The sequence below is a fragment of the Cinclus cinclus genome, chromosome 6 (genome assembly GCF_963662255.1).
Source record: "Cinclus cinclus chromosome 6, bCinCin1.1, whole genome shotgun sequence".
Lineage (NCBI taxonomy): Eukaryota > Metazoa > Chordata > Aves > Passeriformes > Cinclidae > Cinclus > Cinclus cinclus.
This window is the reverse complement of record NC_085051.1, coordinates 60,248,316-60,275,960: the sequence shown is the minus strand read 5'-3', so window position 1 is coordinate 60,275,960 and position 27,645 is coordinate 60,248,316. Positions and strand designations below refer to the sequence as shown.

At 45.6% G+C, this 27,645-nt stretch overlaps 2 protein-coding genes across 2 annotated transcripts; one reads left to right on the top strand and one right to left on the bottom strand.

Annotated features, from left to right (window-relative positions):
- Positions 1-152: 152 nt before the first annotated feature.
- Positions 153-14,273, top strand: STYX (serine/threonine/tyrosine interacting protein). Its single transcript, XM_062495013.1, has 11 exons — positions 153-230; positions 8,875-8,907; positions 9,725-9,778; positions 10,489-10,586; positions 11,005-11,065; positions 11,763-11,799; positions 12,302-12,341; positions 12,426-12,476; positions 12,870-12,942; positions 13,422-13,515; positions 13,690-14,273. Exons 1-11 carry the CDS (start codon positions 174-176, stop codon positions 13,761-13,763), a joined length of 672 nt encoding a protein of 223 aa, XP_062350997.1. The 5' UTR covers positions 153-173; the 3' UTR covers positions 13,764-14,273.
- Positions 14,274-18,024: 3,751 nt separating this feature from the next.
- On the bottom strand, positions 18,025-21,957 carry GNPNAT1 (glucosamine-phosphate N-acetyltransferase 1). The gene is made up of 5 exons (XM_062495012.1): positions 21,783-21,957; positions 21,030-21,092; positions 19,748-19,875; positions 19,073-19,134; positions 18,025-18,850 (listed from the first exon to the last, which is right to left on the bottom strand). The coding sequence occupies exons 1-5, from the start codon at positions 21,952-21,954 to the stop codon at positions 18,703-18,705; spliced, it is 573 nt and encodes a 190-aa protein (XP_062350996.1). The 5' UTR covers positions 21,955-21,957; the 3' UTR covers positions 18,025-18,702.
- Between the last annotated feature and the right edge of the window lie 5,688 nt (positions 21,958-27,645).

Here is a 27,645-nt window from a genome sequence, read left to right as displayed (position 1 = left end):
AGGCGGCAGCAGCAGCAGCAGCATGGCGGCCGGGCGCGAGCGGCTGAGCGCGCCGCCGCCGCCTCCTCCTCCGCCGCCTCCATCTCCTGCCGCTCCCGAGCCGGAGCCCGCGGCCCCGCTGCCCAAATAGCCGCCCTGCCCCGGGTCCTGCCCCGCCCGGACAGCGCCCGGCCATGGAGCTCGCCAAACCGGCCTTCCCCGCGCTGCCGCAGGCCAAAGAGGACTCTGAGGTGAGCGGGAACTCCGGTTCCCGGCCCCCCGCACACGCCCGACCCGCGGCCCCGCCGGGGCTTCCCCTCACAGCCCTGCCCGCCCTTCCCGCGGGATTCCCGCTGGGATCCATCGTCCCGCCCTGTGCCGCTGACCCCCCTGCGACCACCGACCGCATCCTTCCTCCGCTGGGCGCTGCCGGGCGCTTCCTCCATCTCCCTCGCAGAGCTCCGGCCTTTCGGCATCTCCCCGGTGCCTCCGGCCTGGAAGTCTCCCACTGTTCCCGGCCGCTCCGAGCCCTGTCCAACTCGGCCTTGAGCACTTCGGGGATGGGGCGGCCACGGCTTGGCTGGGCAATCTCGCCACCCTCGCATTCAGGGAACGAAGCCCCCTCGCTTCATCTCCTTCGGTTTTTACCCACCCACAGCGGCCCCCGCTCCTTTTTGTGCCCTCTTTCCTGCGTTCCGCGTGTCCCAGCCTGTCTGCTGGCCGCCCTTCGGTGTCCCGGTGCCTTCGTGCGGCCCCGGCCGTGTCCTTGTGCTCCCAGCCCCGGCCGGCAGTACCTGCGTGTCCCTGCCGAGCCCTCGCTGCCTTTCCCCTCTCGGCTCCTCCTGGAGCCATCCGGCACTCGGGTGAGTCCATCGCCGAGGTATTTCCACGGTGTTCCAGAGCCAGGAGTAGTGTGCGGCCGAGGACAGGTGGCAATGTGCGCTCTGCGCGGTGTCTGATTTCTGAACTTGGCTCAGCTCCTGGGCGCTGCTGCTCTGTGTTTTGTGTGTCACAAACATCCCCGAGTGTTCCCCCCCACCCCCTTTGGTGGCCTCAGATATTTAATGTGAAATGTCACAGCCTGCGTGAGGGAAGCTGAGAGTGTGTGAGCTCTTCCGACGTCTGTAGGTTGTCGTGTGTTTCTAAACATCAGCATTTATTTCTGTTTGAACAGCGTTGCTCAATGCTGTTATGGTGGTAAATTACCTGAAGTATGGGAGTGACTCTTTTTGTTCTGTTTTTGTCGTCAGGATTTAATATTCCCATCACTTCAGTGCTCTGGAGGTGTTACAAGTTATTTAGTTGTTCTCACAAAGTTGTAATCACTTTGTATCTCAACACAAATCGTCTACCACCCTGTGAGGTTTATAATTTGTTTGTTTTAAAATACGTTTTCTTTCTGGAGAAACCAATCCTATTATCCACAGTTTTGTCTGAGGGTGGCTTTTCATCTAAAATGGCTAAAGAGGAATGTGGGGTTAAAATAAAAATGAAACCAGAGCTCATTGCCAGTCTTACAACTCTTAACTGATGAAAAAGGACATTATAATGCATTGTCTTTCAGGGCAGCTTTCAATTTTGGGGTCTTTTTGTGGGCTGTCTATAAATAATATGATGTATAGTGTGTTAGAACTTCACATAGTGTGGATTTTCGAGAACTGATTCTAGAAACTGTAATAATTTCTTTTCCGTATTCTACATTTGTGTCTGACTTGATCTAAATACAACATCATGTAAACAAATTCCAAGCTCTGAATATAAGACAATAAATAGCTGGAGCATGTGGGGGAAACAGGAAAGTGAAAGCCAGTGGTGAATATCAAAGTTCTTGTGGAGGTAACCTGTTAAATGCAAAGTGTAAGAGACTTTAGCCCAGTTCTTAGGACAGTGCTTTGGAAAAGCAAATTGAGGAAACTAAAATCATTCTCCCCACAAAATGTAGATTTTCCTGGAAAGCAGAAGATCCTCTCCTGGGCACTGCAGTGAGGAGGCTCTTCAGTGAGGAGTAATCCCTAATATTTCAGGAAGTTGGTGGTGGATGGTTTAATGCTGGCTCGGCAGATTTGTTTTCCGGATGCAGGGAAGGGGAGGAGGGAGAGCTTGGGGAATCCCTGGCTGGCTCCCTGCTGCTCAAAAGTGCAGCTTTGTCATTTCTTCGACTCAATCCAAGTGCCACCCCCAGCTCCCTTCACCGAGCTGACACTCGTAACCATGTCACAGCTTTGATAATAATACCAATAATTAAAAATAAAGCCAAATCGCTGCTTGGCTGCACAGCATCCCGTTCCTTTCTGGCACAGGGAGAGGTGTTGAGGGGAGAGAGCAGCCTGGATTGACTGGGCCGGGCTGCAGGGATGTGCTCTGGATAAATAGGTCACTTTTCCAGCCTGGATATTGTTTGCCCTGTCCCTAATCCATGGTGTGGTGTTTGGGATTGCTGGATTTTTAAATTTCTCGGCTGTTGGTACTTTTGGGAGCTTGGGAAAGGCTGGAAAACCTGGAACTCACCATTCTGGCAAAGCTTTTCTGTTTTATACTGGGAATGTCTGTGAACTGTGTGTTCTTTTACAGTCTGGTGATGGTGAATATCTCAGTTTTATGGGTAATAGTGACTATGTGTGATGTGAAACCATTTCTAAGCTTAATTTTTTTTTTCCCTAAAATCAGCACGTTTTCCAAGGTCGGGTTTCAAACTTCCTTAAATTTAAGAAGTTCTGTGTTACATGTTTATACTGGGAGGAAATAATAGGGCTAAAAACCCATTAAAAAGGGTCAGGTTAATAACAATTAGTACATGTTGGCTTATTAGTTCTGAGACACCTTAGTACTTCTGGAAAGAAGGTCAGTAAGGACTGGAATAATTGAAGGAATTTAATAGAAATTATTTTTCCATTAAATGTTAAGCAAATGAAAAAAAGTACTAGGATATGTATAATGAGAACACAGCAACAATTACCAGTTTATTTATTTGTTAAAACGTGTTTGCTTGCAGTCAGGCTGAGCAAACCAAGTATTCATGATGTACTTAGAATTTTTTTAGGACTCTCCATGGGTTTTGTAATTAATTTAGCAGCCTATTGACTAAGCAGACATATTTGCCTTTTTGTTATGCATCAAAGCAGAGTTCTTTTTAGCACATGGGGTTTTTCTAAAAAAGAAATTTACATTTTTGACAGCTATATTTAGTCTGAAATGCTAATGTATTTCTGACTGCTTTTTTTAAACTATGAAGTGATGCAGCCCTTCTAAAGGTGGAACAAATCTATTAAACGTTTTTTACTCTGACTTTTGATAGGCAACACAAATGAACCCCTTAAAACACAGCTTTTTCCCTCCTCTGCAGACTCTCTAAAATAAGTAGGAAGCCTGTATCATTGGAATGATTTTACCTGCCCACGTAATAGAGCCCAAAAAATGGAGAATAAATGCTGTGTTGTGCTGGGAAATGTAAATCAGGTGACAGATTTTGATCACAACTCTGTAGGATACTGCTTTGCATAAATCAGGAAAGTGCTCTGTGGCAGCTGAAGTTGAGCAATGTCTCTCTCAGTCCTGATTAATTTGTGCCTCCCATCCTGGGGAGGCCTGGTGGGATCCACACAGGCACCGTGGAGCAGTTTGTAGAATTTGGGAATTAAGGCATGTTTGGGTTTGGTTTTTGTTTTTAGCTAAATGAGGATTCTCTCAGTATAGCCCAACTCATGAATTAGAAAAAGGAGGGGTATGAAAAAAGCCATTCCTGAACCATTATAAACAATTCTGATAATCTGTGTGAGTGCTTGTGCTGCTTGTAAGATGAAGGATTCTGCCTCCACTGCTTTATTTCCAATTTTATTGGGCAAAAAAAATATATTATGAAAGTTTTTCTTGATGCTGCTGATCCTGTGTGCTGATGGTATTTAATGAGGTGTCTTTAGGACCAGTGCTAGAAAATGGGATAAATAGGAATTGTGTTGTTTCTACTTTCCATTTCTGTTTAGAAATGGCTTCTATTAGTTCTACCTTTTATCCTTTTCTGTGGTTTCTCTCTGCTAAAATAACCTTTCTTTCCCTGTTGTCCTTCACTCCTTCCTTCCTCCGTGTGCTCTGTCATTCCCACCTGCTATTATTCCTCTTTTCTACCTTCCTGCTTTTGTGTTCCTCTGTATTTTCAATAGCAAAAATGTCTCTGGTGGGGCTTTCTCATTGTCCAAATGCTCTTGACAAACACAGAATTCCCTGGAAAACTACTTCCATCCCTACATGGTTTCCTGAGAGTGGTGGCCATGGGATGGAGCAGCTGTGCAAGGGTGACAGTGTCACCTCCCCCTTTCTCCTGCCCCTTTCTCCAGCCCTCAGCCGCTTTTGGGACAGCAGCACTGTGCAAACATTCCTTGAGTTCTGCTCATGATAGCGCCACGCTCACACCTTCAGGGAATGAAAGGATTTGGTTTAATTTTGTGTATTTTATAAACTTGCACTAGGATTTCTACCTGGGGAAAAAAATAATATATATATATATATATATATATGGGCTTGCATTAGTCAGATAGTTGCACTAAATTATAGTTGTAGGTCCCTTCCTGAATAACTGAAATCATTCCATTTGTATAATAATCCCATATTTTTAATCGAACTGTCCAAGAACACAAAGCATGACTGAAACTGAAGACACAACCTTTCACTTCATTCCTGTTTGTAGCTAATTTTGAGGCTCTTAACTACCACGTTTCACGATGATAGACATGACAGGCTTTAGTGATACTCAAATATTTTCCTTGACTATTCTTTCAGTGCCTCAATTAGTTTGTCTGCTTTCTTTTTAAAATATGGCAAGTGAGCGTGCTCTGGTACTGCTCTACTATTACAGGATTTCTTCTGCAGTTGTTCCATTTTACAAATACCGATTTAGATTTTTGTGCAGTTCTTTGATGATAACATCCCTCTCCTCTCGGGCTATGTAAAATAACTCGTAAAACGCTTTCAAAAACGCAAGGTGTGATCTCATTTCATGGTGCGAATGACACTTAAAGGGAATCGAAGCCTTTGTGTGGAGGTCATTGTTGTGGGATCAGGACCCAGCCCCAGTCGGAGCTGCAGCCTGGCCGGGGGGGATGATGGTGCTGCTGATGTAATCCTGCCCTCGGTGCTCTGATACAACACGGTGGGGCTGTAATTTGAATTTCCTGTGCAGTGGTTAAAGGCAGAGCCAGGAGCTCCCTTGGCCAGAGCAGATGCAGGAACTGGAGCAGGTCAGAGCCCCTGGCTGGTGCTGTTCTAACAGCTTCTGCTGCTCCAACTTCACAACCTGTGGGAGAAACTTGTAGCAGGTTTGGAGTGTTACAGGCAAACAGCTTCAGGCAAGAGGATGCTGACAGCCCTGGATTTTTGAGGTGTACAAATCCATCATGTGGGAGTCCTGCTGGGCTGAATTGGGATGGGAAGAGAAATGGGTGTGGAGAGGGAAGTGATGCTGTAAATCAACAGCAAAAAAAGCTGTCTGGGAATTGGGAAGGGGTTGGATAGCTGGAGTGGTCGGGAAGGTCTTACTGGGAGCTGTGTGCAGCTTTTCCAAAGGATTTGAGTGACGGCCTGGGAGGCAGGAGGAGTCATTGAAGGGGTGGGTGGTGCTGAGCAGGTGAAAAGCAGCAGTGAGAATCTAGAAGAGACTTCCTGATGTCCTCTCCTTTAACTACTGATTTGATTTCTTTTGCTGGTGGTTTTTGCCTCATCTCTGAGAGCTTCCCCCTTCACCCGTGGTTTGCAGGCTCTACTGATTACAAGGCATCAGGAGTTGAACCATCCTAACTGGGCTTGCTTTTCAGCCAGAGCTGGGCTTAGACAAAGACTGGGGCTGTGCCTTTTGTGTGTGAAAATCAGATGGGTCTGCAGACTTCAGCTGTCAGTGAGGGACCAGTTAAGCTGTGTCACGTGGATCCATTTCACTGCATTCCTTCTGGAGAGGCATATGCAGCTCGGCTGTTGTGTTTAAAAACCACACTCTTTGCTTTGGTACAGTCTCAATGTCAGGGCTGGTCAATTAATTTAAAGAAAAAAAAAATTAATATAATTTTTTTTTGTTTAAGTCCTCGCCAAGGTCGCTCTTACAAAAATAACTCCATGTCACTTTTTGCCATTAAATTGTTCTAAGGAAGAACAATAAAAGAAAGAAAGAAAAAGAAGAAAATATGGACAAAATAACCCAAACTGTTGGCAGAGCTGCTGGTGATGTAGTTTGGATATTGGATACCACGAAGCTCTTTGTAGTGTGGACAAGTCTTACCTATTAATTCATAGCTTCCACTTATTTCAGCTGGAGATTTGCTGTGGATAGGGAAGGGAGAGCTTTGGAATGTGCATTATCCCCCCTTCTGCCTTTCTGAGACCTTGTCAGAGGGAAAGTGGCTCATCTTTAAAACTTAAGAGTTCTGGGGGGTTTTTCTTGCACTCCATCTCTTTGGTGTCTTGCAAATATTGATGATGGAGTTTCCCGGTGAGTTGTCACTTGTTCTGGAGTGCCTCCCAAATCCGTGGCAGCAAGGAATGCTGTTCTTCCCTCCACCTCTGGCATCACCCTTTGTTTTCTTAGCAAAATTCTTGCATTTGATCTGATCAAAAGAGAAGCTTTCAGTTGTTATTCGCCTCCGGACAGTGTGGAAAACCTGGCTGAGGAATGGATTCCTTAAAATGGAACCAGTGCTTGGCTTCAGTCTCCATTAATAGATTGGGTTTTTTACATAACTTTGCATAAAATTTGAATAATCTGGCATTGTTGGTTTTGAAAGCCTTGAGGGGCTGTCAGCAGTCACCAAAATCACTCTTTCAGTAGTTGGTGTAGCTGTCTCAGACTAAATGTTTTCCTTAAACACTGTCTTTCAGAGAGCCACTTTGCAGACTAAATCCCATTGGAAACTGTATCTCTCTTGCTTCCTGAAGTGCACTGAGGACCAACGTCTGGGGCCTGTAGTGATATTTTTTTCCTGCTCAGAACATCTGTGCTGTCTTTTGGGATTTGGTTCCCTTTGGACTCACGTTGCTCAGTTCTTACCTATTTATTTTGCACAGTTTACAGCTGTTAGGGCTTAAAAATCCCTGCCTCTGATGCACTTGAAAGGAGTATTTGCAATGTGTTGTTAAGCCAAAATAGTGATGAAATAGTGTTTTCACTGTGCTCCAGATTAAGATTTCTAAATTCTACTGAGTAATAAACCCACTGAAGTGCTTGCATATTCCTGGAGTGCAGCTTAAGCTTTTTGGAGCTTATTGCTCTTAGGCTTGGTTTTAAACTTGGACAGACCTGGGCTTTTCTGACCTTTAGAGGGCTGAATGATGCTTTTGTGTACAGAGCAAGCCAGCAGGGTGATGCTGAACCCTCTCAGGTCCCCCTTCAAAGGATACAGTTCTGTAAATATCATCCTTTCGTCACAGCATTTCTCCTTTCTGCTTCCAGGAGTTTATTATTCCAGCTGAAACATGCAGAAGTAATTTAGCTACTTGTGTGTTTTCAGCAAAGCCCATTTCAGTGCATTTCATTTCCCTGTTTGTGCTGCCACTTTAGGTGCTATCCAGAGGATTGTCTGGAGTGGCTAAATGTTTGTTTGCTTTCTTTTCCAAAATAACTTTAGTGATACTAAAACCCTTCTTAATTCCACTATTAAGAGCTGGAATATCCTCCCTGTGCACTGGGGGGGGGGGAATGTCTGAAGGAAGCACAGGATTTTTACTGTGTTGGTAAAAAGAGGTTTAATGTGAAATTAAAACTCCTGGGACAAGTGTAGGTGCTCAAGTGAACAGTGCTGCAATTTAAGGGATCCTTCCTGCTGTGATCCAGACCTGCCATCCCAGCTGGAATACTTGGAGTTTAACTTCCTCATACTTTTGAGGACATCAGAACATAGGGCAAGTTTTTTCTTAGCTGCTGGTGTGTGCTCAAACAACAGAGTTATGTAAATAAATGTATGCAATCTATTGGATATATTTGTATTCCCTTTTTTTTGTTTGGGTGTTTTTTTTTTTTTTGTTTTTTTTTGTTGTTGTTGTTGTTTTTACCTCCAGATGGTAACTGGGATCTCATCTCCAACTCCTTCACGTGTGAGGGTCAAGGAATGAGTAAGAACCTGTTAATAGAGGCCAGTGGGAGTTGTAGGGAAGGAAAGACAGGAATAGTCTCTGCCTGAGCAGCTTTCTGTTCAGCCGTGGCAGAGCTGCAGAATGGAGCAGAGGATGGAAACTCTGATCCTGGCGTTTGCTCTGGGAGTTCTGGTGGTGAATGGTCAACTGGGAATGGGAGCTGAACCCTCCCAAGCCTAGGGGTCTGGGCTGCTGGGCTGGAAATCCAACAGGATCATGGACAGTGTTTTATTTACTGTGTGAGGAGCCTTCCCAGTTGGCCGTGGGATGGGGAGGAGTGGAGACTCACTAATGGCTTGCTGTGGTCATGGACAGCACAGGTTTGTGGCATTGTTGGAGCTGAATCCTGACTGTTCAGTCAGAGTGGATTAGGTGAGGCAGTGTGGATTTTAAGGGAGTTACCTGCTCCACGTGTTACCTTCTGTTAATTCAGTGGCTGCAGGAATGCATCAGCCAGTACAGAATGTTCTAAAGCTTTTTTCCTTTCTCTTTTTCCCCTCCTCACTTCAGAGGGAAGTTTCTCAGCAGAAAGCTGGGGTGTGGATGTACAGCTGATAAGGACCTCTTCCAGCCTTAAGGATTCTTTGTAGAATACTTGAGGTTTCTTCACATCAGCTTTCCAAATAGGATTCCTTGCACTTGGGTGGTGCTGGCATCCACGTGGAAAGGTAGCAGGGAGCTTGTACAGAGCTTGTGATTATTTTCTATAAAATGCATGTACACATGACTGCCTGAATGTGTTTCTCTGTTGTGTGTGTATATATATTTTTTTTTTTTTTTTTGAAGGATTGGACCTATCCCATGAGGAGAGAGATGCAGGTAGGATGCTTTTATTTACTGTTTGAGGCAAAATCCGTGGAGCATTTAATGTGGAGAAAAAAAAGAGTTGGTATCAAAATCAGTCTTTACCTGTAAAGTGCCAGGCAGCACCATGGGAGACAATTAATTAGTTAACTGAGGTGAGGATTTTCCTGCTTGGAATACAGGTGTGTTTGTATCTCTGTTGTGCAGACACTAAAACAGAAATTCCCCAAATACTACGTTTTCTGAATGTTTTTAGATGATTGCTAAAAATGTATCAGAGCTTTGCTTTCTACCTTAAACTTGGAAGTGTTCTCTGGTGGAATGGACAATTAAAATTTTCCTACCGTGGTGTCAGTCAAACCTTTGCACAAGATAAGATTTACACACTTGCATATCTTCATTGGTGGGGAGATAAATGATTCAAAACTCGTATTTTCCCACTGCCAGGCCAAAGCTTGAAGAAATTCCGTGTGTGTATCTCTTTTCATGAGAGCAATTTGGAATTAATTGCAAGACAGGATTATAAACCAGGTTAAAATTTCCCTTCACTTAAGCTGGGGCTGAGTGAGATGCAGGAATCAACCTGGAACTTAGTCCAAATCAAGGACTTTGTTCCTGGTCCAAAACAAGATCTCCAGCACCAAGATCATGTTTCTTTTATCCTGCCAAACCATTTTTTTCCCCCCTTGTCCTGCTATAAATGACACTGATTACACATATCAGAAATACGTAAATTATTTGTGTCTACGGCCATGTTGTGAGGTGAGTGAAATGTGTTATTTCAAATCATTTGGAGTTGATATTAAATGTCTGCTCTTCTCTTGCCTCCTAGGAAATCTTACCTGGGTTATTTTTAGGCCCATATTCTTCAGCTATGAAAAGCAAGGTATGATTTTCAGAATATTCTCTCCCAGGGAAGCTTTGCTGTGGTGATTTGATTTGTTACTGTGGTGATCTGCTCGAGTGTATCTATAGAGGTGTAAATTTGGTTGCAGTTCTGAACTGGAACGTGAAAAATGCCAAAGTGGAAGGAGTATGTGGTGCATTTGTGGGGTGGTCTGAGCTATTTGTATTAAAATTGACTCTTAAATATAATTTTTCTTAGAGAATTTAAACCATTTGAGATACTTTATCGATTCCTATTTCCTTTGCTAAAGTGTTGCAAGACCAGAACTGGGAACTCACACATAGCCATTAAAACAAGGAAAATTAAATTTACAGTAAAGTCAAGCACTGCTCAGGCACAGCTTGGCTCTGCAAATTTGCCTCATGGGTTAAATGATCTTATTTTCATGATCTGATTCCAGCAAGAATCCAGTGCTGGCTGCAAGTTCTTCCCTCATGTAGGGATTTGAAATTGCAGGCAAAGTGAAAAGTGGGGAGAGACAAACAAGTTCATTGAATGCCTTCCTTTTTTTGTCTTTTTTTTTTTTTTTCTTTTTTGGAAAAAACATTTGCACACTCTGAATTCTAGAAAAGCAGCTCAGATTTTCCTTGATATATCCCTATTTTGTATCTAAGTACAGCTTTTTCTTTTTATCACTGGCTAATATACTAATCTTTAATTAAAATATATATTTTTTTCTTTCTCTTCAGCTACCTGTACTCCAGAAACATGGAATAACCCATGTAATATGCATACGACAAAACATTGAAGCAAATTTTATTAAACCAAACTTCCAGCAGTTATTTAGGTGAGAAATGATCAAGATTCCTTTGTGTGTGTGTTCTTTCCAAATATTTTCACTTTGACAGAATTATTTGAAAAATGTGCTGAGGTGCAGAAAGACTTTAAATCCAAACCATGAGTTTTATTCATCCTGAATGAGTCTGCAAATTTGAATTACCCATAGTTTGTAGTAACTTTTTTCAGTTTTAAGTGATTTCTCAGAGGGGAAATCTGTCAGGGGGTGTTGGAGGAGATTCCTCACAAGGTTCTTGATTGAATTTCAGAGTTCTAAACTCTAATTAATTTAATTCTAAGCAGGAATTAAAGCCAGGGGGCTGTGCTGGGTTCCTCCTGCAGGTGGGAGTGTAGTGGAGAGGTTGTAGCAGCTCCCAGGAGCAGCAACTCTGTGCTGTTGTGTACTCAGAGTAAATTTTTCCTTGCAGGTATTTAGTCTTGGATATTGCAGATAATCCAGTGGAGAATATAATCAGATTTTTCCCTATGGTGAGTAGATGGGTTGGGAAGAGAATTGCTCAGGAGTTTTCTGAACTAACAAATTCAAGTTTCACATTTGTGATGCTCAGCCTGAGGCACTTGCAAGTGCTGCCAGCTCTTGACTTTATTTTTGGCATTTTAATAAATGTAATTAGCTCCTTTTTGAAAGTATGGGAACAGTTGGAGTTGTAAGAACTGCTTCTTGTTATGGTATCAAAAGAAAAAAATGGAATAAAAATTGAAAAAGACTGGCCTCAAAACAGATTTCGTCATGGGGGAATTCTGAGGGCCTTGACCTGGGGGGAACTTCTATTTGAGCCCAAGAATATTTACATTTTTTGTATCAAACTCAAAATATTTACTGAGCTTTGCAGTGTCTTTAAACATGTTTGCTGCAGAGGAATTAAAAAGGAACTTGTAAATTAAACAATGCCCATTATTGGAACAAACCCCTGGTTTTGAGCTGTGGGTTTCTATCTTTATTTTAGTTCAGTTTGCAACTGAAAAAAAGGATTTTGTTCCTTCTTCCACCAAAAACCCCAACATTGCCTTCATTGGTTTAGAGCTGACAATTTTAGGAATACTTGAAAGTACAAAAGAAATACAAATGTCTGCTTATAAACATTATACCAAATTTAGGTGTTGCTACTACTTGCACTTGAAATAATCTGAAAGTTTGAGTCTTGTATTTTCTTCTCTTTTTCAGACTAAAGAATTTATTGATGGAAGTTTACAGAGTGGAGGTAAAATTATATTAACTTTTCCCTCATTTATTAAGGTGTTGTTAAAGCTTTAAAACCAACTTAGGGGTATGTATTAGAGGTTAAATATGAGCTTTTCTTAAATTTGAGGATTTATTATGCTTGGTTTGAACTGTATTAGACAAATTTAGAACCAAGTGTTCTTTCCTTTTACCTCTAACTGGAAAATCAACCTCTGGGGTTTGGATTTTTTTTTCACTTGAAACACAACTGAGTTCTGTGCATGAAGTTTTTTTTTTGTCCCCTCTGTAATGTAGGTCCTGAAATCTGCATTGTGGCTGTTCTGTCACTCAGAATCCTCACAGGAGCAGGAATCCCAGCTCCTGTATTCCAAAGGACAGAGTGTAGTTAGAAATTCAGGGTGATGTGCCTTGATGCTGCCTGGTTCTCCATACCAAGCAAAAACTACATTTCAAAGCATTTTATTCGGTTAATACAAATTTGGGTAATTTTTGGGTTGTTTTTTTTTTTTTTTCCTTCTCAGGAAAAGTTCTTGTCCATGGGAACGCAGGGATTTCTAGAAGGTAGGAAATGATCCATCCTGTTATTAATGTTTTTAAACAATTGAAATCTATTTTACTAATTTTTATTTGTTTTATTTTTCCCAGTGCTGCCTTAGTTATTGCATACATAATGGAAACATTTGGGGTGAAGTACAGGTAAGAAGAGCTATTCAGGTTTTAATTCAAGTGGTGTGAGTGAATTTTGGAGGCAACAGAAACTTTGTTTTCACTCAGTCTCAGCGCATTGCCTAAGACTTTACCAGGGGCTGATTATTCCATTTCACTTCACTGCAGTGGTGTTTACACCCTTTTTATTATTATTACTATTTTTTTAAATTTTTTTTTTATAAGAATCAGGTACCTGCTGCTCAGGGAATCAGGGCAGCAGCCTCCATCTTTGGATAAAACCTTGGGAGAGGCCCCAGGGGCTGTTCCTGTGGGAAGAGTTTAGAGATTCTGTAGTTCTGAAAAACTGATCATCTGAAGGAAGACTCAATCTGACACAGAGACTTTTACACACTTTTCACTGAAGTGTTTTCTCTTTTTAAGGGATGCATTTACTTACGTCCAAGAAAGAAGATTCTGTATTAATCCTAATGCTGGATTTGTCCATCAACTTCAGGTGACTTTTTTTAGTTCTTGATCATAACTGAAAAGCCATTTAATGAATCATCTTCCTGCCAAACAGACATTTACACAAATATGCTTCAAGGAAATGTCAGGAGCTGGAGTAAAGCTTGGGAGGAAGATGAGTGGGCACCTCAGTTCCTTAGACTTAAGCTCTGGACAAAGCAAATCCAGGAATGGAGGAGAAATAAAAATCCTGGTTTGTGCAGTGATTAAGAGGCTCTGAAATGTCTTGGTTGGTGCTGAAGGAGCTGCAGAGGAAATGTTGTTTGTTTCTTAAAGCCATTTCTTTAGTCATCCTTGAACTTTTCCTCTGAATTCCTGATGGTTTTTGTCATTCATGTCAAAGCAACAAAGAATTCTCCTTCTCCCAAATCAGTGCCTGAATGTGAGATAATCTCTGAATTAGCCCTGCTCATCCTTGCAAAGCTTTATGCCAAAGTATTTCCAATCAACATTTTTGAACCTTTCCAGGAATATGAAGCCATCTATCTAGCAAAATTAACCATCCAGATGATGTCACCTCTGCAGCTGGAGAGATCCCTCTCAGTCCCACCTGGCAGCACAGGTGAGAAACTGTTCCTGCTGGGGGTGTGAGGTGATATTTTTAAGCAAACCTTTAGCAGCAGAATCCCAAACTCTTGGGAAGGGCTTTTGATGTGCAAGCTGGGTTTCAACTTGAGTGTGAAGTGTTTAAATATCCTGGTTTCCCATGGCTGAAGTTGCCTCTTGCCTCCTGCAGGAAGTTTGAAGAGGATGCACGAGGAGGATGAAGATCTCGGCACCATGCAGGTGGCAGCAGCACAGAATGGGTGATGGCTGAGGAAAAGCACTGGTTGTAGGGAGAATTCCTGCCAAGAAAGGTGAAGAAAACTAGGGGGAAAAAAAACACACAAAAGAATTAATGCAAAACAATGAACACACATAGCTTCTTTTCAATTACATGTTGCTTTCAGATGTAAATCTGCCTCTGCAACACACTAAGCATCATTTTTAAGATGTTGGACTTCTTGAATGAATAGATGGCACTGATTGTTTTACTCCTTTTTTACACTTTACAGTTTTAATCTAAACCAAGATTTTTGGACTTGCAAAGAGGTATTATTGCAATAATGCACTTTTCATACTTGAAATTTCTTTATTTGTATGATATAAAGTTATTACTTTAAACAAAATGCAAGTGGGGGGATTTGTTTATAAAGTTATTTGTGTAATTTATAACAAGAGACTTTAGTAAAGAAAAAGTTTGCTAAAATTCATTTTGTTCTCAGTATGTGTTGTGGCAGAAATTGCTTTAGGAACATAAATGTAGAGGTTAATTCAAGTTGAACTGTATAGAACATCCTCAAACTGGTTTTCAAGGGGTAGTTGCTGTTACAAGGCAGTAGTGGCATCATTTTGAGGTAAAAATTGGATTTGTAGTTGAAAACTGAGGCTCGGGGCACTGCCCATAACTGAATCAAGACTTAAAGGATTCACCTCAGCTCTTGTAAAACATTGGACTCAGCTAAGGAAACACTTCTTGGGCTTTAAGGTTTTCAGATGGGGGATTGTCAGGGTGGTTTGTGCAGCTGTAACTCTCCTGTTTCAGCAGCACAGGGGTTGTGCAAGCACAGTCTTGGTTGTGCATCTGCTTTATTTCCCAATGTTTGTTGCCTAAAAGTCAGGGCTGGAATGATGTGGGAACACTGTACTGACTGAGCAAGGCTGTTAGAAAAATTTGGGAAGTGTGAGCTTGGTAAGCAGACTGTGTTTTAACAGGGGAAAAAATGGGCTCAGGGTTTGGGGATCAGCATTCAGCAGTACATTCCTGTTCCTGCTGCTACCCTCTGCCACCTACAGCACTGATGGAGCAGCGTAATTCCTTCAGGAAAAAAAAAAAAAAAATCTGCAATAAATAGTGTCATGCTTTAGTTAGGAACGTTGCAGCCAGAAAAAAAGGAAGTGATTTGTCTCCTGGAGAAGTGCACTGTGTCAGTGTCCAGCTGCCTGGCTCAGGGTGCAGTGCTGGGTTGCAGGCGGAGAGGGTTTGTTCCTGCTCTGAGCTGCCCCTCGCTGAAGGAACGCTCCGGGGCTGTTGGGAGAAGCAGCGGCAGGCGCTGGAGCACGAGGCTCCCACGCGGCAGCAGCCGGGCTGTGCCTGGCCCTGCACAGCCCCCGGCCGCGTGCTGCTGCTGCTGCTGCTGGAACGGCGCTGGGAGCAGCAAATCCCTCTCGATTTCAGGTCCCTGGGGAAGGGGAGGGATGAAACGCAGCTGCAAGGCACTGATTCATCTCTCCGGGCCCAGCCGTGTCTGGGTCTGTTCTCTCTGGGGTCCTGGGAACACTCCCTTGCTTCTCACAAGCTCCATGACTAAGGATTTTTCATCAGTGCAGTTCTTTTTTCCTGGCGTTACACCCTCCTGGTGCCTTTTACAGTCATGCTGGTCTGTCTGCCTGTCAGATCCTAAGGGATTCTGAGATTTAATTTTCCTCAGATCTATTACTAAGCTATTTAAAGCTTCCTGTGTCTGGCTGCTGTAGTTTCAGTGCCAGGAAGTGTTTCAATATTTGGTTTTGAGGGTTGAACTAAAGGCAGGAATTGAAAGCAGGGTCTGTCACTGTGGACTGGAAAGACAAGTGGAGGGTGAATTATTTTTTATTTCCAGAGTTTAAACACAAAACAGCAACACCCAAATCTTTGGGAATTCACAGCTCTTCTTTGAGGTGCTGAAATTGCCTTTTCCAGCTTAGGGGAAGCAGAGTGTAAAGGAGCTGGAGATCTCTTCCTCAGGGTGGGAAAGATCTCAGTTAAAGAATTGCAGGGAGGAGGAAACATTCAACATCTGGAGCAGCTCTTAGGGCTGGTTCTGACCAAAAAAAAAAAAATCTTCCAGACAAGGCTGGACCAGGCTTGGAACAAACTGGGATAAGCGGAAGTGCCCTGTCCACGGCAAGGGGTGGAATGAGATGGACTTTGAGGTCTCTTCCAACCCAAACCAGTCTGGGAGTCTCCACTATTAATCAACTATGTGTCCAAATACTGCTATTAATACAAATTATATATATATATATATATGATCATATATATATAAATATATATATAAAGATGTATCTATCTGTAGCTATATGTAATTTTTGTATCTGTATCTATCTAAACCAGAGGTACCCAGATGCTTTTGCAGTCCAGGGAAGAGTTTCCCAGGGGGCAGACATTTATGAAAGATTTGGTGTTTGCCTCAAGGAGGTCAGGGCTGATTACATATAGATAGATATTTGTGTGTACATATATAGTCTATAAAATCTATATATAATATCATGTAAATTTGATATATACATAAAATACGTATGTATATATAGATTTTATATGTACATATATTTTATATGTATATAATATTTATGTCTATATCTCCGATTTATTTTTGTAGATCCATAATAAATACACAGGGGTCCTTGCTGTTCCCTCTTCAGCCCTTTGTATAAACTTCAGGGCTGCTGCAGTTCTGTGTTTCCCTCCCCCGGGGGCTGCTCTGAGCTGGCACTTGTGGCATTGTCCCTGTCCCTGTAGTGTCCCAGGGCACACCTGACCCCCAGCCTGGGCTCTCCAGCTGCTGTTTTTCCAGAGGGGTGGCATTGTCACCTCTGGGATAACAAAGAGCTCTTCAGCTGCTCCAGGGGGCTGTGCCTGTCCAGGCCATTGTGATGCAGTGACAAACCCCAGCTTTCAGCCCCAGTCATCTGTTTGACAATGACCTGCTCCTCACTCTGATCTTCTCTTTAACTCTTCATGAGGGCCTGGGGCTCTTTACGTGGACTAGGTACCATGGAATTCAAATCATCCACTTAAAATCGGCTGAAATTCGGAATTAATTAAAACTGAAAGGCAGGAAAATCCACGTCAGTGACTTGGGCCGGCAGAGAACGCAGGAGCTGCTTTACAGAATGAGAGTCAGGGCTCGAGCCGTGCCGATGCTGTCAGAGAAGAACATCTGCTTTCTCTTGGGAGAGAAATCCACAAGGAATTGCTTAAAAGTGTTCTTTTCAGCCTAGGGAAGGGGAACAGGTAAGAGAGCATGTGCTGCTGCTCAACACAAATGTCCTCACTCCCCGAAAAACAGTCCAGATCCAGGTGGCAATCATTTATTCAGCTTCAACAAAGATATTCTTTAAAAAAATAATCAATAAATAAAACAGACATCACCAAGGAGACAGTGGATGGAGTGGAGAACCCTCAGGAAGACCAAGCCGAGCCCCCAGCACTGTCGAGTCGCTCTCCAGAGCACAAAGCAGGACAGTGTGGAAGGCCTGGCTGCCCACAAACAACCCTGGCTGGGTATAATGCCCTATTCATGGCTCTGGCCTTTGTCACTCCCCACACAGAACACCACTGTTGGCAACAGGGCTTTGGACCTTATTTGCTTTTCACCCCTGGCAAAAGTGCCAAAATCATCGATCCACTCTTGCAGCAGAGGGAAGCTCCACAGCAGCAGTGATCCCTCAGGAGCCAGAAGGGGGGTGGATTTCTCTCCTGGGTTGCTGTGCCAGAGGTGAGAATCCCTCCTGGTCCTCTGAGTTCCAGTGGCTGGGCCAGGGGTGTTCAGTAAGTCCCAGCATGGTTTGGGTTGGAAGGGACCTTAAACTCATCTCATTCCAGCAGGGACACCTTCCACTATCCCAGGCTGCTCCAGCCTGGCCTTTGGACATTGCAGGGATCCAGGGGCAGCCATGGATTCTCTCTGGGCACCCTGTGCCAGGGCCTCCCCACCCTCACAGCCAGGAATTCCTTCCCAGTATCCCACCTAACCCTGCCCTCTGGCACTGGGAAGCCATTCCCTGTGTCCTGCCCATACGAAAGTCCCTCTCCCCCGTTTTTAGGTACCAGAAGTGGCTCTAAGGTTTTTCTGGGCTGAACACCCCCAGCACCCTCAGGTGAAGCTGAATCTGCCCATCCCAATCCCCTTCCCACTGATTACTAACCAGAACCCCTCTCATTCCAGTTTCCCAGTTACCCCCTGGCCTGTTGCAAACCACATTTGGGGTTTTTATGTAATAAAAAAGTAATTATCCTGAAAACCAAGTTATCAGCTAAAGTGCAGGAGTCCTGCAGTGAGAAGCACACATCCATTTTTAGACTGGGAGTTCAGCACAGCCTGTAGGGATTCTCCCCAACCTGCACCAACAGTAACAAATCCAGTCTTGGAAAACAGTGCCTATAAAACTTCTGATGCACCACCAGCACTTCTATGAGGTGTCATGGAAAAATCCAGAACTAAGGCCTGTTGTGTGTCATTAATTCTGCATAAGAGAAGCCTCATCCCTTCCCCAGCTACATCATCCTTCCATCAGCACAGCCAGCAGGACAGTCCCAGGGGCTGGCCTTTGGCTACTGAGAAAAGCACAAACCTTTAGAAAAATACAATGCAAGAAAAGATTTGAGATAAAAATATAGACCTTTGGTTAAAAACCATCCCTTTAACGAGTCCTTTGTAACTCAGCTAGAACGGAAAAGCTTCACCTTGAGTCAACAGTAGTAAAAATTAGTTCTAAACTTATTTTCTAACCCAGGGGACCCTTTCTAAAACCTCAGTAATTTTTTTCCCCTAAGATTTACACATGTGATGTTCATTATTTATAGGGATTGTTATATCTGCAGCAATAAACTATAGAAATTTTCACAGAGAGAATGTTTGCAGCACAAGCTCCTCCACCAACAGTCTTTCCAAGAAGAAAAAAAAAAAAAAAACCCAACAAAAAAACCCAGAACACCTAGAAGTTGTTAATTAAAGAACCGTTGAAACATGTAGTTTTCATCAGATACCAAATAGCCAAACTTCTTGTAGAAATCCACATTCTTGGGCAGACACTCCAGCGTGATTTTGTAACAGTTCAGTCTCTTACTGAGCAAGGTAAGGGTGGATGTTAATCTGGAAAAGACAGAAAGTCAAGTTAAACGCTGGGTCAGTGAGTATTTAATTAGTTCTATTATCACAGCCCTAACACTGAGGGCTGACAGCACTCTCTGTGTTTTCCTGCAGATCACTTTATGCTCAGCTGGTGATCCCTGCTGGCTGAGTTCTTCCCAGGTGCTTGGCAGGAAGGTGTGATGTGTAAGGGCTTGCTCAATGGCAAAGGTGGGGAATACTCACAGTTTTCCAAGCTGCTTCCCTCTGCACTCCCCGCTGACCACCACATCTTCTATTCTGCCTCTCTGAAAACACAGGCAAGTGTTTGTTAGCCTTGGAATTGCCCTTCCAGCTCCCTGTGTTCACAGCCTGGCTGGGACTCCCAGCACGGAGATCCTCAGCCATCTGCTCTGGCAGAACCGTGTCTGACTCCTTCCAAGGCTCACTGGGACAATGGGACAGATCTCCAAGTGCTCCTTTTCCTTAGGGAAAGCCAAAACTTCCTTTTACTGTCAGCTCTACACTCAAGGATGTGATATATTTTTTTAAAATACACAAAATACTTGATCTTTTAAAATACATATTTTAAAAATATTTCCATTTTTAAGGTTGGAAAAACCCTTCAAGATCATCAAGCCCAATTGCTCCCCAGCACTGCCGAGGCCACCACTGACCCCTGTCCCCAAGTGCCACATCCACATGGCTTTTAAATCCCTCCAGGGATGGGGACTCCACCACTGCCCTGAGCAGCCTGTACAGGGCTGGACCACCTTTTTCACAAGGAAATTTTTCCCAATATCCAACCTAAACCTCCCTGGATACAACCTGAGGATGTCACCACACAATAGCACCATAAAACCAGCATGCCCAGAGTCAGGGACAGGATCTTCTTCCTCCCTTCCCAGCTGCAGGATTTACCTTGGCACAGGAGTGAGTGAATTTATGTTCTATAACCAGCGTTGCCGTAGCAACGATCTGCCCCAGGTTTGTGTCCTCCACCACGGTAACGTAGTAATCTCCAGATCTCTTCATGTGTTCAAAGGTTTCTGTGGGAGCAGGCACAGCACAGAACAGGCAATTCAGGCTCACAGTAAACTGCAGTTAAGTCAGATACTTGCAGCAGTCTCTGACTGCAAATCACTGTGGGATCACAGGGACGATACACCCAAGACTCCAGAAAATGAAAGCCCCAGTGTGAGACTAACCCATGAAAAAGCAGAAATGACATCAATTCCTTTTCCTTATCTGCCCAGAGAACCCTCCTTGCTGAGCAGCTCTGCACATGGCTGCTACAACATCGAATTATGGAATGCTCTGGGTTGGAAGGACCTTAAGGCTCATCTCATTCCACCCCCTACCTTGGACACCTCCCCCTGTCCCAGGCTGCTCCAAACCCCAATGTCCAGCCTGGCCTTGGGCACTGCCAGGGATCCAGGGCTAGGGTAACCACAGCTTCTCTGGGCACCCCGTGCCAGGGCCTCACCAACCTCACAGGGAACAGTTTCATAGAAAGGTTTGTCCAGCCCTGCCACAGCTGCCCAGGGCAGTGGTGGAATCCCCATCTCTGGAGGGATTTAATATCTGTGGATGCAACGCATGGACACATGGATTAGTGGTGGGTTTAGCTCAGTTCCTGTGATTCCCTGAATCCTTGAGCTATCTCTCCACTGCCTATCTAGCCTGGGAATGGGATCTAAAGGGGACTTAAAGTAGGTTCAAAGAGACCTGAAGAGGGATTTTGGTCAAGGGGCCAGAGGGACAGCACCAGGGGAGTGGCTTCCCACTTCCAGAGGGCAGGGTTAGATGGGATATTGGGAAGAGATTCTTCCCTGAGAGGGTGATGAGAGGCTGGCACAGGTCATCCAGGGAAGCTGTGGCTTCCCCATCCTGGAGAATGTTCCAGTCCAGGTTGGAGGGGCTTGGAGCAACCCAAATTCAGCCCAAGCAATCCATCCTAGCAGCTGTCTAAAGCTCAGTCTAACAACCAGTTTCACAATTTAGGCCTGTCTCAGCTAAGCAGCCCTTGGGGATAAATACAACTGGATTCAAGGCTGGGTGCCAAGGGCTCCCTCAGGGGAGCTGAAGTAATCCCTCCCTCTGGCATCAGGGACTCACACCTGAGCAACTTTGCTGTCAGCATCAGGATCCTTGGATTCCCTGCAAGCCCTCTGGAAATGCCAAGGAATAAGAAGGTACTCACTGATGAACTGCTCAGGGCTCACCACTCCGGTTTCCGTCAGCTGACCCAGAACCTTAAAAAAGCCTGGCAGGAAAGGAGGGGGGAAAACAACTCTCAGTGAGGGACAGACACACAGCCAGCTCCAACAGCAAGGAACAATCCAACACAGCTGTTTGGAGAGGGACCATCCCCATGGCACCGTCCCATCAACACAGGATTGAACAGGACTGGCTAAAGCTCAAGTGAGAGTCCAAAGCAATGTTTTTATCCAAATTCCAGAACTGAAGGGGAATTCATGCACCAAGATGCTTGTTCATGTTGCTTTGGTATTAAAAGAGGACAGAATGAACAACTGTGCTCCCTCTCCAAAACCATGGTGAACGGGAACTTGTGGATTATTTGGAAAATTTTACTTGAATTTTAGGATTAAAACAGTAAACCAAATTTTTAGGGTCACCCAATCCAAGATACCAAAAGCTCAAATTCAGGGATGTGCCCACGGCCCCAAGGCTCCCAGAGCCCAAGGGATGTTAGGACAAGGCACAGGGTGGGATTGCTGGGGATCCTGTGCAGGTTCAGGACTTGAACTCAATGATCCCTATGGGTCCCTTGCAATTCAGGACGTTCTAAAATGCCATCAAATTGTTTACTGATAAAAATAACCCAAATCGGGGAAAATGAGCAATCCCAATCTACTGAGAGCTCCTGCAGAAACAGAAGTTACCAACTGAGCCTCCCAGTGTCATTTGTGGCAAAGATAAACCAGGATTCTACCTCGATTTAAATCAGCTGTGCAAAGTGGTCTCAGGACCAGCCCATCCCCTGGATCCAGTGGAGAAATAGCAGGAGAGAAGGTGGTGGTGTTCTCACTCCAGTCGAGTTCCTGCAGGATCCTGGGGTCAAACATGGGCGTGTCATCGGGCATCACCGTGGCCAGGGGCATCATGGCTGCAAACAGAGATCTGGAAGGCAATGGTAAGGCAAGGCTTAATCTCCAAATCAGTTGTTCCTCCTGTAGCATGCCATGGGATTTTCCTCAGGGGTTTCAAGGAAGGTGAATACACTGCTGTTCACTTTACCTGCTCAGCCTTCACCTGCTGGGTTTACGCAGAGCGTGCACCCAGACACGCCAGCTGGAGCGACACACGGAGTTTGTGTGTTTATCCTGGAAAAATCCAGCCTGATAAGGCTCTGAGAAGGGCATTTAACCTCTAGAGCCCTCTGGAAAGGAAAGCATCACCCTCAAGAAACCTCCCAACAACCTGTCTAGCTATCATTTGCACTCCTGTTAATTTAAAACCTTCAGTGGGAATAATGCACTTTTTTCCAAGCAGTCCCACCCCACAAATATTTAATCTCTGGGGCACAAGGTGCCACATCCCAGAGCAGGTGATGGCACAGCCACCCCTCAGCCTGCCTGTCCTGTTTGCCCCGTGTGTTTACAGAGCCCTGCTGCCAAGCACAGCCCCACAGTGTCTGTGAACAGGGAAAGCAGCAGTGCCAAGGTGACACTGAGACACCTGTTAATGATTAAAGACACCGGGGAGCTGGGGTTCTTCTGGGTTACCAAAGGATGTATTTTCCTTATTGCATTCAAGGCCAGGCTGGACAGGGCTTGGAGCAACCTGGGATAGTGGAAGGTGTCCCTGGCCATGGGAATGAGATGGGCTTTAAGGTCCCTTCCAACCTAGAATTCTGTGATAAAGGAAAATAATTCTTACTCTGTCCCCTGTGGAATACCTGGTCAGGGTTCTGGTACGAGCAGAGCTCATGAAAACTTTTAATTTCTTTATAAATCTTCAGATTGCCTTAGCTGCACCATGAACCATGCAGCAGCCACACACTAGTGGTCAGGCCAAAAAAAACAGCAGAAAGAAAAAAGTGTTTGGGATGACAGTTTTTAAAATAAGACACCTCACAGCCCAGAGAAAGAACAGAATGTCTGCTGTGAAGCATCACAGTGTAATAAGCCTCAAAAGTGAAAGTGGCTCCAGAAACCCAACTGAAGTTTGTCAACAAAAAAAAAAAAAAAAAAAAAAAAAACACAAAATCTTTTTTTTATGCCACCTGCTGGCCTTTGAATCCCAATTGTCATCCTAATTTTGCATATAAAAATATAAAAAAACCTGCTGGTATATATAGCAATTAAACAGCAACACAAAGTCTCATTCATTTCCTTTCAAAATGAAAGGGCGGTAAAGATGAATTGCAAAAAGAAACATTTCTACAGATTTCTCTGTTCCTACAGCTCAACTATTCCAATGTCACTTTTCCTCTGTCCCTCAGAATTCCAGAATGTCCATATAAACATTCAAACAGTGTCTGTACAGAATAAAGCAAACCTCAAACTCCATCTTAGGGTTACAGGACACTGGGGAAAAAGTACAAGGAGAAAAAATTTGTGATGCTCCATGAGCAATTAGGGACCAATTAAAAGGCATTTTCCCAATTACTTCTGGCACAGGTGGAGCAGGATGTTGTTGCAAGCTACACTCATTTTTGGAAACAGAAATATGATTTGGGATAATGTCAATTATAATTTTTTTAAAAAAAGAAGATTAAGGTACAGGGAAGAAGAGCTCTGGCCTGTGGGTAGTCCTGGTGCACAGCTGAAGTTTCCCTGGAGCATCCTGGGATCCCCACGTGTGAATGGCCAGAGACCCCCTGAGCTGAGCTGCCATCCCGGGGGACACCCCTAAACCCCCTGGGGGGCTTGGCCAGACCTCTGCCAGCCCCCAGTTTTGGGGGACGGGGTGACAGAGCCTAGCTCTGTCCCTGGAGGATCCCCACAGCTTCCTTCAGCTGAAGCACCCCTGGGGACAGACCCCTCTGCAGAACCAAGCTCTCGAGGGGCTCCCCCACCTCTGAGGGGATCCCCTCAACACCTCCGTCACACACAGCCCTTCCTGGGGTTCTCCACACCTCACACAGAACCTCGGGGGGATCCCACACGCCCTCACCCCACACACGCTCTCTCGGGGGATCCCCACAGCTCCCCTCAGCTGAAGCTGCCCCTCGGGGGTACGACCCTTCCCCAGACCAACCCCTCAGAGGGGACCCCTCAACTCACACATGGCCCGTTGAGGAGGGCACTCCCTCACGGTGAGAGGGGCATCCTGCTGCCTCACGGGCAGACCTTCGGGGCGGTCATATCAACCCCGCACACACGCGCGCACACACACACCAACCCCTCGGTGGTGTTCCCACAGCGCCCCCGAGCTGAAGCAGCCCCTCGGGGGAGGATGGGGGTGGGCCCCCTCCCCAAACCGAGCCCTCACAGCGCTCCCCGCTCCCGCAACCCCTCAGGGCCCCCTCCCCGCACTCACCCGCTCGCGCCGGCCCCGCCGCACGCGCCGCACGGACGTGGCAGGGTGGGCGGGGCCGCGCCGGGCCCGGCGCGCGCGCGCACGCCCCCTCCCGCCCCGCGCGCAGCCAGTCACAGCCAGCGACCGCCAAACTCAGCCAATCACAGGCAACTACCGCCGAACTCAAGCCAATCGCCGCCGATCTCCGCTCCCGCTGGCCACGCCCCTCCCCTCAGCGCCTCGCCGGCCTCGCGGCCTTTGGGGCCTGCTCCGCCCCCTTGCGCGGGTTGGGAGGGAGCGCTATGGACACGCCCCCTTCCTCAGTTAGGCCACGCCCCCCTCTCAGCACCGCCCTCAGGGCTCTGCCAAGATGGCGGCTGGTGCCGTGTGCTGATAGCGGGTCCGCCCTTCCCGCCGCCTGAAGGGTCTTTTCACCCTTACAGAAACCCCCGTGGGCTCTGCAAGGGCAAGGGTGAGAGCAGCGAGGCACGACAGGCCTCAGCTCGCAAACACACACACACACACACACACACACACACACCCCTCTCGCTCCACCTCAGGGGTGCCAAGGCTGAGGCGTTTGATGGGTTTGGAGTTACAGAATCATGGAATTCCAGACTGGGTTGAATGGGAAAGGACCTTTAACACTTGTTCCAGTCCTGCCATGGCAGGGATGCCCCCCACTGTCCCAGATTGCTCCAAGCCCAAGTGCCCAACCTGGCCTTGGGCACTTCCAGAGATCCAGGGGCGGCCACAGCTTCTATGGGCGCCCTGTGCCTCACCTCCCTCACAGGGAAGAATTCCTTCCTAATATTCCATCTAAACCCACCCTCTTCCAATTTAAAGCCGTTGCCTCTTGTCCAAAGTCCCTCCAGGCCTTCAGTTTGATAATTTTTATCTCAGTGGGATTGTTTTTGGAGGCTCCATTGCTCTGCTTGGACAAGACCTGTGCTGGGACAGCCCTGTTCATTCTCCACAGCTGTCAGACTTCACACGTGAGGGTGTCAGTTCCTTTTCAATAAAAAAAAAAACAAAAAACAAAAAACAAACAAACAAAAAAAACACAACCCCCCCCCCAAAAAAAAACAAACAAAAAAAACAAAACAAAAAAAACCACCCAGCTTTGGGATCATCTCAAGAGACTGTTTTCTGAATAGCTAAGGTCAGGGCATGCATGTAGCCTGCAGCAGGAGAACTGCTGAATGCCATAATGACACAAAACACTTCTGAGACATGATTTTCATTTTCCATGTGTCTCCCTTGTTATTTTACCATCAGAATGAATCATTCTGTAACCGTGGAAACGATCAACATTCCTTATTTTTGACTTTTTCAGGCCCAGAGTGACCAGATGACACACACCGACCTCCCTTGGTCCAGGCACACCCAAAATCTGGGGGCGAAGCTCCCACATTGCAGCCAGATGAACCACTGCAATATTTAACCTTTTATTGCAAGGGAAAGGCACAAACTGGGTGTGAGTTTCCCCTCCTATCCCTTCTCGTTTGTTTTGAGGGATTCAGAAGTCTGGGAATGTCCCATCCATGCTAAAAATGGACATTCAATTGTGCTGCTTTGCCTGGTTGAACAGGGACACTGGGAATGTGGACACATTTCCGTGGTGTGTAAAATGACACACAGAGGTTTAACTTAACTCTCTCACCAGTGCCTTTTCCTCAATGGAAAGATTTTATGGATTTGAGGTAGATTTTGCATCATTTTTTTTTGGTCTGAATAAGTGGAAAGTCAACAGTTTTTAAAACCCAAACCGTGCCATAACAAAGCCATGAGCACATGGGGTCAGCCCAGCTTTCCCCACTGAGGCTCAGAGAAGAGTTCCTGGACCTGCAGCTGGAATGCAGCGACTTTTGGACAATCCTTATCCAGGTGCATCCTCCCAGTCCCCAACAATGGCTGTGGAGGGACATCCTGACCCAGAAGGTGCATCTGGCCTGTGGGATTTAACAGCTGAGCAGTGTCCTCTGTGTGTGTATCTCAGCTTCTGACCTCCAGTGTTCCTGTGCAGTGGAACGTTGAAAAATGAGGGAAAAATCCTTTCTTTTGGTTAAAACTCTTGCTCTGCCCCAGCAAGGCTGAGTTTGTCAGTCCTGGAGAACAGTGCTGTCCTGTTTCCCACCACAGGTGCTGACAAACCTTTTTGCACATGGATTTTGTAGCAGCCAGAGTCTAAACCAGAGCAAGGGAATGATCTGGGTGGGAAAACCTTCCTTGTCATCCCAGGCCCTGGTAAATAGTCATTCTCCATGTTTTTTGTAGGCTCCCTGCAGGCACTGGATGCTGCAATTGGGTCACCCTGAAGCCTTTTCCAGGCTGAACAATGCCAATTCTCCCAGCCTTTCCTTGTAGGAGAGCTGCTCCATCCCTTTAATTATCTTGGTGACTTCCTCTGGACTCGCTCCAACAGCTCAATTACATTGATTGGTTTTCCCAGAATGGGAAAAGCTGGATCAGGGATCAGCCACTTTGCTGAGTCCACACTTGAAATGGGCTTTGTTTTTTCTCTGCTGAGCAGGGACAGGACACAAGGAAGGGCTGGAGCTGTGCCAGGGGAGGTTTAGGCTGGATTTTAGGGAAGGGCTTTTCATCCAGAGGGTGCTGGCACTGCCCAGGCTCTCCCTAGGGAATGGTGACATTCCTGAGGCTGCCAGAGCTCCAGGAGCATTTGGACAACATTCCCAGGGATGCACAGGGTGGGATTGTTGGGGTGTCTGTGCAGGGACAGGAGCTGGACTCTGATCCTTGGAGGTCCCTTCCAGTTTAGGATATTCTGTAATTCTTTCCAAGGCCAGCAAGGATCCACAGCTCCCTGGTATCTCTGAGGCCAGGATTTGGCTGCTGAAGATCAAGGGGAAAGTTGAAATAACACCTTTCCACTGTTTCCTCATTTCCACATCTCTCCTCCAGTTCCACTGTGTCACTTTCTGTTGCAGCGAGGAAAAAAACCCAAAACTCCAGCAAAGTGATCTCCTTTGGCTGCTCCGGATTTGCCAGCAGGGAAATTGCAAATCCATGACTTCAGGACAGCCAGAAAGATGGGAAGGGAGCCATGCACTTGTTTGATGCAAATGTTGGAGCCTGAACACACCCTGCTTTATGAGAGAAAAAGTGCTCTCCTTTTCATTTGGCTGCATGACACAAGGCAGGAAGAATGGAGGAATCCTTGCCACAATGAAGGTGTTTACATTCTGTTTTGGAAACATGCTCAGGGCTAAGAGGACGATTCCTCTTTGGTTCTTTTAACCTCTCATAGACAGGGCTGTATCCAGCCACAAATAAATCCTGAGGGGTGGAAATGTCTGAAGAGCTGCACA

Coding starts and splice junctions, on each gene's coding strand:
- STYX (XM_062495013.1), top strand. CDS start 174: ATGGAGCTCGCCAAACCGGCCTTCCCCGCGCTGCCGCAGGCCAAAGAG. Junction 12,342..12,425: donor AACGCAGGGATTTCTAGAAG/GTAGGAAATGAT, acceptor TATTTTTCCCAG/TGCTGCCTTAGTTATTGCAT. Junction 12,477..12,869: donor ACATTTGGGGTGAAGTACAG/GTAAGAAGAGCT, acceptor TCTCTTTTTAAG/GGATGCATTTACTTACGTCC.
- GNPNAT1 (XM_062495012.1), bottom strand. CDS start 21,954: ATGATGCCCCTGGCCACGGTGATGCCCGATGACACGCCCATGTTTGAC. Junction 19,135..19,747: donor TCACTCACTCCTGTGCCAAG/GTAAATCCTGCA, acceptor CTGTGTTTTCAG/AGAGGCAGAATAGAAGATGT. Junction 18,851..19,072: donor GGGAAGCAGCTTGGAAAACT/GTGAGTATTCCC, acceptor TGTCTTTTCCAG/ATTAACATCCACCCTTACCT.